General features: G+C 41.4%; 2 protein-coding genes across 2 annotated transcripts; one reads left to right on the top strand and one right to left on the bottom strand.

Moving 5' to 3' along the window:
• Window positions 1-8: 8 nt before the first annotated feature.
• Window positions 9-7,637, bottom strand: tex26 (testis expressed 26). The gene is made up of 9 exons (XM_074640283.1): window positions 7,066-7,637; window positions 4,829-4,911; window positions 4,334-4,442; window positions 3,074-3,158; window positions 2,806-2,968; window positions 2,549-2,699; window positions 2,211-2,393; window positions 1,952-2,107; window positions 9-371 (listed from the first exon to the last, which is right to left on the bottom strand). Exons 3-9 carry the CDS (start codon window positions 4,344-4,346, stop codon window positions 238-240), a joined length of 885 nt encoding a protein of 294 aa, XP_074496384.1. The 5' UTR covers window positions 4,347-4,442; window positions 4,829-4,911; window positions 7,066-7,637; the 3' UTR covers window positions 9-237.
• On the top strand, window positions 6,812-9,324 carry hmgb1b (high mobility group box 1b). Its single transcript, XM_074640284.1, has 5 exons — window positions 6,812-7,012; window positions 8,123-8,278; window positions 8,382-8,527; window positions 8,644-8,818; window positions 8,962-9,324. The coding sequence occupies exons 2-5, from the start codon at window positions 8,132-8,134 to the stop codon at window positions 9,088-9,090; spliced, it is 597 nt and encodes a 198-aa protein (XP_074496385.1). The 5' UTR covers window positions 6,812-7,012; window positions 8,123-8,131; the 3' UTR covers window positions 9,091-9,324.
• Window positions 9,325-10,263: the final 939 nt, after the last annotated feature.

Here is a 10,263-nt window from a genome sequence, read left to right as displayed (position 1 = left end):
AGAATACGGGGGCAATGAAACATGAAGGCAGACAAATATCTCTTCATCAGGCAGAGATGTTTAATTATCACGACACACGACTTCCACACAAAAAAATGACACAGCAAATCAATCCTGAAAGACACTTAATTTACAATATATTATATTATATTGTATTATTTATTGCTGTTTTTTCCCCCTACTATGGAAAGAAATGACAAACAATATACAAAGACAAATGAACATAAGCAATAAGGTTCAGAGAGGTCCCGGCCAGCTTGATATCCACTCTGGCGAGCGGGGGTGAAGCACAACTGCTGGGAGTTTATTCACGTTCTCGCTGTTGTTTGGATAAGCATCTTTGCTCAAAACTGTTTTTATAGCCTCCTTTTCTGCAAAGCCAAAAGATACCAAACGGGAATTATCGGTCTGTGAAAATCAAAAATCTGTTAGCAACCTTAAAGGCCCCGACACACCACAGTCTGGGGCCGTCAGTGAGCGTCTGTCGGCCCACTTTTGCAGCGTGTCCCGCTGAAAAGCCTGTGTCGGAGGCTTTTCAACCGATTCGGCATGTTGACTCAGCGGCAGAGCTCGTCGGTGAGATAAATCACTCCGATTGGCTGTTCAGCGAATCAGTGCATGAGAAGAGAAACGGAAGTGAGGAAAGCAAACCAACGAGTAAAGTCAAGAGGACACACACAGAAGGCTCTTGTCATTTTTCATCTTCATCTCATCTGATCGTTCCAATGCACGGATATTTTCACAACAACATGGCCGTCTGGAATGAAGCTAAGTGGTGAGTGAGAGTGGTGTGAAAATGGTCGGCAAACGCTGCTTTGTTTCATGTATATATCATAACGACGGTTTGCATGGGCGCCGGAAGTAAGGGGGCCATGGGGCCATTTGACCCCCAACTTTACTGCCCTGTCCCACCTTCTTTTTAAGGTCGCCAATCACTGTATCCCCGCAAATGCCCCTATATTGCAACACGGTAAAAAAAATAAGTTTCAATCATTCCCATCCACCCCGAGCATGTCAAGACTGGAGGGAGTCAGAAGTGTTTTTTACTCTGCAGATAGTCTCTCATTTTAATCGGCGCAGCAGCTGTCTGCACGGCTCCGTCTCAGCTGTGTCTCACGTAACCGCAACCTGAACTGAAGCCTTTATTTACGCTTCAAGGCTATTTTTTTTTTTTTCTCGACAATATTCTGCTTGGAAAGGCCCGACCGTGAGTTTTACAGCACCCCTCGCCCAGACCTCACTGCTGCCCGGCGCCGTCGAGTTCTCGCTGCCCAGCGCGCCCTCTCTCCCTGTGGGGAGGAACGGGAGTCCCGGCGTGACTGTCAACTGGGACGGACTGTCCTCAGAGCGAGGCAGGGGGATGCGTCGATGTCGGCACCCCGTCTTGTTTACCATTCTCATGCTGTGTGATTTTTTGCCATCAGCATTCATAACCATATAACATGTATGATTAAATTGTTTATAGTCATAGATCTAGCCTCGTAATTTTGCTCTCAAAGTGCTCCAGATTGATGTTTTTTAACTTTAATATGTTCAAAGATTTCTTCTGGGAGCACTACACCACAGCCTCTCAAAATCCTGTGGGAAACACTGAATTACATCATCCAAAGCTGCCCCCCTCTCCCCACTTTAAAACTCATACTGGCGCTGCTAACAGCTTGTATATCCGCAGTTCTCTGTCTTCAGGTTTGCCTTTTTGAATGACAAATACAGACTACCGTCACCTGCTGGTGTGGAGAGTTATTTCCTCTCACGCAGGCACAAAACGTATGAGCTAACTGGCCGTCGGCTGTAGTCTTTGCGGTGTGTTCAAATGCAACTTGTTGGCCGGGACAAAGGCGACGTGAGGCGACGCAACAGTCGGCCTTTATTGCCGCTAGTTCTCTGGGTTGGTTTGGTGTGTCTGGGCCTTAAAATGCTAAAACATTCAAAGGCAGAAGTTGATGCTCACCCTCCTCGGGTAAAAATCTGTGTAACTGCTGCAGCTCCTGGGGCAGCAGGGACTTTATCACACGTGCGACATCAGTGACTCTCTTTCCACAAAACCTGTCGTAGTTTGTCAAATCGGATCTTTTCTGCTGAGTGTGCCTTTGCACAACAGTTGGAACTGCAACACACAGAGGATAATCAATTGAAAGGAAGCATTAGGCTCGGTGAATTGCAAGCACTCTCTACTGTGTTCACATTGTTTTTTTTGTAGCATACGGTACCTATACCACGACAGGCCACGTTAGGATCTGTGCAGCTGTAGTGAGAGTAGTTGCCCAGCAGTTCAGGCTTTTGGTTTGGCTTGCGATAATTGTCCGTCATCTCTGTATCAGTAGAAAGCGGCATTTCAAGCCTCCTGTGCAGAGGTGCAAGTCTTCTTTCTGCATTATTATTATGATCATGTCCTGTCAAATAAGTTCCACAACAAAAGGAAAATAAGCTGTAGGGAGAAATATTCTGATTGTTTGATTTGGACACGCCTGAGTGCCTGAATGTCAGCAGTTCAGCTGTTCTGACGTGCATTCATATACACAAGACTGAACCAACAGACTTGTCCTACCTTGAGGCGTACCCATGTAGTCACATCTGTAGACGGAGCTGTACTGTGCTGTCAAGGCCTTACGGATCTCCCCCTCAGACGGGGGACACTGGAAGCCGACATACTCCGAGCTTCGTGCGGCGTCCCTGGGCAGCCTCCACATCATGAAAGACTTGGGAAAAATAACTTGATTTAAAGGTTACGATACAATGCGAGAGGTCAAGCATGGCATTCAACTATAAATGTAAAATTGAAGCTAACACAGCCTAAATACCAACCTGGCTGGGATGCGGGTTGTTTCTCCTCTGTCCCGAGGCGGTTCCCGTGCGAATGCGTTCAGGTTTACAGGCCGGCTTCCAGCAAAAATCCTTGTTGTACACAGTTGAACCAAAAGGTCCTGACTGTGAATGAGAGTCTATAAATGAAGTTGACGTTGGGCACCTGCATATGCATCAACATAGACATACAATTACACACAAACACACAGAAACAAACACACAAATTCGGTATTCAGAACTTTACCAGAAGACCGTAAATAGAACTTACAGCAGAATCTCTGCAGCTGAGTTTGGCCGGTAGACGAATTGTCTTCTATTAGATGTTTCATACGGATCCCACCACTGTTTGCCCTCTATAAACAAAAATACTATTAGATTGCAACCCTGAATTATTGATATGTAGAGTACAACAGTCACACCAGGCTACAGGCAATGAGCAGGATGCAAAAATGAAGCAAAAAAAACAACATTTAAATTAATTGAGCAAATATAAAATTATGCAAAAGCTAAAAATGCAAAACCTCTGTATTGTGACCCAAATCATTTCTAGATTTCCTTAAAGGAGCAGTAAGAAGCATTTCGGGGCCTTTATTAGCAGAAATGGAATATAATATTCATAACTGTTTTCATTAGTCTATAATCACCTAAAACTACGAATCCTTGTGTTTTTCTTAGCTTAGAATGAGTCCTTCATATCTACATAAGAAGCGGATCCTCTTTGAGTCCACCATGTTTCTACAGTAGCCCAGAACGGACAAACCAAACACTGGCTCTCACGGTAACGTGAGCCACAGAGTGCAAAACCGCGTTAAACGACAGCCGCCGTGTCTGACTTCCGTTGCTCCTAAAGTAGTGTTATCATGGTAAGGATTGCCTCTGAGCGAGGCGAACGGCGTTAACACAGTTTTTCACTCGGCGTCTCACGTTACCGCAGTCTTATAAAGGGAGGAACGAGCGGAGGGGTACTCAATTCACACCACTAGATGCCGGCCATTCCGACACACTGTACCTTTAATGGATACCTGAAAGTTTCTGATAGATAATTGTTATATTTGCATGTTTACTACAAACAGAACTGTGCTTGACTATCTTATTTTTGACTGATGTTCAGTTATAGTTTATTTCCAGTAAGAGAACAATGTTCAGAGAGACTTTAGTAAGAAAGTTGACCTGAAACTACAAAAGTGAGGGGCACAAAGATAAGATTTTGGAAACACATCCCAGTGAAAATAATGCCCTTGTTTACACTCACAACAGCAGGTGTGAACCAAAATGACCCCAAGGAGGGAGCATGAAAGGGAAATTATATGTGACACTTCTACAATAATAATTAGGCTACAATGCTGCATTAAAGTGTAACTACAGGAGTAATAATAATAGAACTTGACTCTGCAACAGTCAAAAATAACACCTCATATAATACAAATAATAAGATGCCTGCTAAATCAAATATAACATGTTTTTACAACTCAAAACAAATACATTCAACTTTCAATCTTTAGGCTACACATCCTTTGTTTAACATTACCTTTGGTTGCCATTGGTGACCACTGTTATGGTATCCCGTGCTATAGTTGTTTTCGGTGTAATGAAAACCTTCCCATTTCCAGGCGACAGTTCACTTCATGGATGGCTTGCTGAAAAGCGTAATTGACAACAGTGGATCCTAAATTCGAACCTGTGTGTACAAGTTTGGTTCTCAGGTAATGTTTGTATCTGTGCAGACAGCTGATCCCAGCAAGGTGTTTCTAGGTGCTGTGGTTATGGAGACCTACAACATCTGAATGGCCACTGTGAGCTGCTCAGCAGGGGAGATGTTGCATTAAAAATGCAACATGGCCAGATAGGCCTTATTTATGTCTGTTACTGACAGTGGCGGAAAGTAACTATTAATCAAGTAATTTCATTCAATGCTGTAATCTTCAACCCTCAACATTTCCAAGAGAAATACTGTACATTTACTGACAGCTACAGTTACTGGTTACTCTGCGGATTACATTTTATATAGAAAATATATAATTACCTTATAGGCCACTGTATCCCAACCTGGAGGTCCTGACCCCCACTAGGGGTCGCCAAAGCTTCACTGGGGGTTCACCAGGCCTTCTTGATTTTAAGGGATGTAAGACAACGTTTTTTAAAAATATACAGTTGGCCTATATCTTACTATTTCGTTCAATTCTGTGAGGAAAAATAAATGAAATTGTTGTTTTTATTTTATTAAATTTATTATTTAAAATATAAACTTCAAAATATCACAGGATAAGGGCACGGTGAAGACCTGAACACAAGCTATATTCACAGAGCACTTCCTTCTCTATAAACAGCCTCGTCCTGCATTAGAAAAGTACGCAGTTAAAACAACCAAGGAGCTAATAGAACAATGGCCAAGTGTAAGGGAGGAGAAAACACTGAATTTGTCAAAAAAAGAGGCCTATTAAGTATGTATGATTGTTAAAAATTACTCTTAAATACACAATACGGAGATTTGTATTAAAAGTCCCTAAAAACAACATGAAAACTAATTTCTGATATAATATTCACAGGAAATAATCTGCTCAAAATGCATCCAAATTGTTTGTTTTACACAAACTTCCTGTAGTTATTGCGTTCACTATTTGGGTTTATTGTACAGTTGTTCTGTACTGTTATTGTTATGTATTGAATATGAAATATCCATAAAATATGTCACTTAGTCAGGGGTCGTCAGTTAACTAAATGATAGAAAAGGGGTCCCCTAAGAGGAAAAAGGTTGGGAACCACTGTTAAATGATGACAGATCGTATATAGCCTATAGGCCTAGTTCAAATTCTTGCACTCCATCCGCTGCTTTATTTCAGGAAACTCATCTTTTTGCAATTTACGATATTAATATCTTCCAATTTATACAGATACAAGATACAATTCAGAGAAGGAAATCCTCCAGATCATTCCATGTCTTATTTTAAAAAATGCACCCCCTACTCATAGACAGCTAGCAAATAATCTTAATCCATGAATCAGATTTTAATCTCTCGAAATAAATAAAACCTAAAATAAAATAAAATGAGCTCCACTTTAACCAGCTCCAGCATTAAAAGGCTGCTTACATGTTGATAATCCAGTAATATAATACCCTGCCATATATGGGCCTATAATAATAGATCACTCTAAATTAGTGTTATGTAATTTGTTCAGGTAGTTTGTTTGTTTATTAAGATCCCCATTAGCTTTTGCATAGCAGCAGCTATTCTTCCTGGGGTCCATATAGTTTACATGGTGACAATACAAAAATACTCATTCACACTACTCATCACACACTAACATGACACATTGTAATGCACGTCTACTGTAAATAAAATAATAAAAACTGACAGTTCAAATAACAAAACACAAAGAAAATAGAGCGGCTGCGACTGACTATCATGATCAAACAGATAAATATCATCATTTAACATGGAATGCCCATAATACCCTTACACACCCAAGAATACTTATTAATTACTAAAGTTTCTTCTTAAGTAATGCTCTTTTAGTGTTGCAGTTTTCTTATATTATCTGATGAAGTATTGGACCAAACTGCTGAGCAATAATCCAGATGAGATCAAAACCAAAACTTGAATTACTTGTTTAATTGTTTGTTGTGTCAGATATTTTGCACATCTCTTAATTACAGACAAACTGTTTCCCATTTTAGTTACCACTCGTTGTATGTGTTTATCCCATGATAATTTACTTTCTATGATAACTCCCAAAAGTGTATTGATAATAGCCTCCTAATCTACATGTATTTAAGCATATTTAATGTAGTAATTGCACATTGTAGCAGTCCTAGTCCTCTCAGGCCCTCTGGTAACTGTTCCACCTCACAAGTCTCCTCTTGTCCAGCAGCCCAGCGTGACTCTACTCGCATGAATCTTTGTCCTCACTAGAATAAAGGCGTTGGCTGTTTCACATTCAAACTTAGCGCCATCGCCGCTGCTTGTGGACAACCAACAGCACCGAGCAGCAGGACTGAGACACCCACTGTCCAATAAGATCCTCCAAGGAGTTTAACGGCAGCCAATGTCCGCCAGCCGGAGCTCGACACAGGACAGACGCAGAGGCATCCTCCTCCTCACAGCCGAACAAGCAGCACCACGCACTGACGGTGCTTCTCCTCCCACCGATCCATTGTTAGAGACGTACAACCAACGTCGAGCTGGCTTCATACAGCAATTCAGCTGGGGTAAGCATCATACATGTTCACTTACTAACACAGAGGCTAGTGGAGAGGCATACCTGGTAGGAAGGAGACTGCAGGAGGTCTGCAGAGCTCCAGCAGCGGTGTAACCTTCATCTGGAGTTGCATGACTGAGCTGGATGCGATGCTAACTATCCTGCTCAGAACGTAGCTGCGTAGTTACCAAACACTGACTTTAGCTTCGGCCATAAATAACAATGTGCAATGCATAACCTCCCATTGAGCAAGTCCATTACTACTGCTCTTGTTATTATCAGGTCCGTTGTAATGTGTGAGGAGCTAGCTCCTTAGCCTGCTGTGCTAGCCCCGTTAATGGTGGCCATGTTGCTCTAACGGGAGCTCCGTTAGCTGGAAGGTGAAGGTAGGTTAATAGCTGCTGGTGCTGAGGCAGGCGGAGCATCTCTCCTCTGTAATCACCACCGACACTTTCTAATACAGACTTTAAAGCCAATAAATGGCATTATTATCCCGACAGAACAATGAGGTTAGACGCGAGGCCTGGTGCCGAGGCGGGCTGGTGTGTCGTCGCAGCCCGCGAGCCATTGTTCGCAATCAAATCAGCCATTTTAATAATCGTCTTCATGAAATGAGCTCTCTCTCTCTGTCTCTGTGTGTCACGCTAACAGCAGATAGCTTAGCTCAAAGAGCTAACAGCAGCGGGACACAAAGCGAGAGCGGCTAGCAGCTAACGAACAATCAAAGGAGGCGGTGGAGGCTAATGCTAATGTCTTCATCTAAATGAGGTTTTAATGGGAGGCGAGATACTAGATCATATATTTTTAGCGCACTGCGCCTTTTTCACCAACTCTGCACTAAATCACAGTGAATGCATGCTGGATGTAAAGCAGCGCTACCAGTAAACTAATGTGTAGTTAGATATTAAAGGAAGCATCATGTTGGCCTCTACATACATACAATGGATTATTAGTCATCCCCTCCTCCCACCACACCATTTAAACAATAGATGGAGCTGACAAAGCAAGAGGCAGACAACTGACTGGGGAGATATTTAGATTTTGCAGCTGCTGCTGCTGCAGGACTATATTGGATGCATTTCTCACAAAAACATGTATTATTATTTTTCTCTCTTTTTAGCGGTCCAAGATGGCCAAGGACCCTCGAAAGCCCAAGGGTAAAATGTCCTCATACGCCTACTTTGTGCAAACATGCCGTGAGGAACACAAGAAGAAACACCCCGAAGCCTCTGTCAACTTTGCAGAGTTCTCCAAGAAATGCTCTGAGCGGTGGAAGGTAACATAAATTACTCTCAATATCTGAATAACCTTTTTTTTTTTTTTTTCGTTTTTTTTTCTTTCTCTCCTCTAAATCCAATATTTTCTTTGTTTTCCCACAGACGATGTCACAGAAAGAGAAAGGCAAGTTTGAAGATATGGCCAAACAAGACAAGGTGCGTTACGAGAGGGACATGGAGAATTACGATCCCCCCAAGGGCCAGAAGAGGAAGCGATTCAAGGACCCCAATGCCCCCAAGAGACCACCGTATGTACCAAAATCAACTTGCTCCACACAAGTTTATTTTTTTCCCCAACAGTAAGTGACAAGTGGATTATCATATCTTAACTTATCTGACACATCTCTCCCCCCACCCCCCACAGGTCTGCATTCTTCCTGTTCTGTGCAGACTTTCGCCCCAAGGTGAAAAGTGATTACCCTGGACTCACCATTGGGGACACTGCAAAGAAGTTGGGAGAGATGTGGAACAGCTCATCTGCAGAGAACAAGCAGCCGTATGAGAGGAAGGCTGCCAAGTTGAAGGAGAAGTATGACAAGGTAAATACACTAGAGGACTTGTTTTTGTGAAATTTAAAAATCACATTTTGCTGTTTTTTTTTTTAGATTTCTTTTACTTTGAATCATGTAAAACAGAAGGTTTCACTGTAGTGCTAAAATCACATTTGTTGGGCTCTCCACAGGACATCGTTGCTTACCGCACGAAGGGCACAGTGGAAGTAGCAGCCGCTGCTCCAGCAGTAGTAGAGGAGGACGAGGAAGACGAAGAAGAGGAGGAGGATGATGACGACGACGACGACGACGATGAGTAAATTGCTTACGGATGGGACCTGAAGTTTTGTTTATGCCATATAACCCTGATATACTCGATTCACCATCTTGAAACATAAGTCAGATTGAACAAGAACATGTGTATATTTAATGTTTTTAAGATGTACAGTGTTATTCTCCTTTTTTTGTAAAGTTAACACTACATATCTTAAGTTTGAGATTTTCTAGTGGTAGTTCTTTATCCCCTGCCATATTATGTAACAAGTTAGGCGGGGGGGAAAAAATCAGTATGAAAGTAACTAGTCTTTAGGTGTTACGACTCAAAAATGAAATTTCTGAGTTGGTAGTGTATTTTTCTTTATTTTGAAAAATATTTTTTTATGTGATGTCCCAATGTCTTTTTATTGTTCTTTGAATACCACTCTAATATCAAATCCAGCTGACATTCAAGAATGTCTTCAATAAAGGTCGTTTTTTTTAAGAAGTTTGTTTTTTCTTCCTTTTATTTCAGTTATCTCCACATCTCACAAGGCTACCAGTCACTTATCAAAGAGCCAACATGTCTATCAAGTACACACATCAATAATTCAAACACTGGGTTTGAGGTTTTCCATTTAAAAAGTAAAGCTGGTGGCTGCACAAGTGAATAAGTGCAAGATAACACAACAGCTCTTTGTTCTCATTTCTGCTGTCAAATTATACTTCAACAGTATAGTGGGAAACAGCTATTCTAAACTAGAAATGAGGACTAATGGTGTCAACTCCATTTTACTCAATTTCTGATGCGTTGTCTGGAGTGAAGATGCCTCAATAAACAATATAGGGAAATGTTTGACCAGCAGAAAAGGCAAACATGTACACAATCAAACATGTCTTACTACAATGATGAGCTTTTGCATAGTGTATTAGTCCCAAAAACAGCTTAATGTCTGAGTTGGAAAAAAGATAATGGATTATTGCATTTATCTGGAAGTAAGTGTGTGTTTGTCAGAATCTGGCTTATTGCCAAGTAGTTTTTCACATGAATTTGCCTTGGTGTCTTGGTGCATAACAATAAACATAGTAAGAGAAAATTATCATAAAAAGCAAGTACTTAAATACTAAATATAGAATAGAAAATGTACAATAGAATATTACAACTAGGGCTATCATTCGATTAAAACACCTAATTGCGTTTAATTGCATGATTGTCCATAGTTAATTGTGATTGATCA

The sequence above is a fragment of the Sebastes fasciatus genome, chromosome 7 (assembly GCF_043250625.1).
Source record: "Sebastes fasciatus isolate fSebFas1 chromosome 7, fSebFas1.pri, whole genome shotgun sequence".
Taxonomy (NCBI): Eukaryota; Metazoa; Chordata; class Actinopteri; order Perciformes; family Sebastidae; genus Sebastes; species Sebastes fasciatus.
Note: the sequence above shows the minus strand (reverse complement) of the source record. Positions and strands in the feature narration are given on the sequence as shown.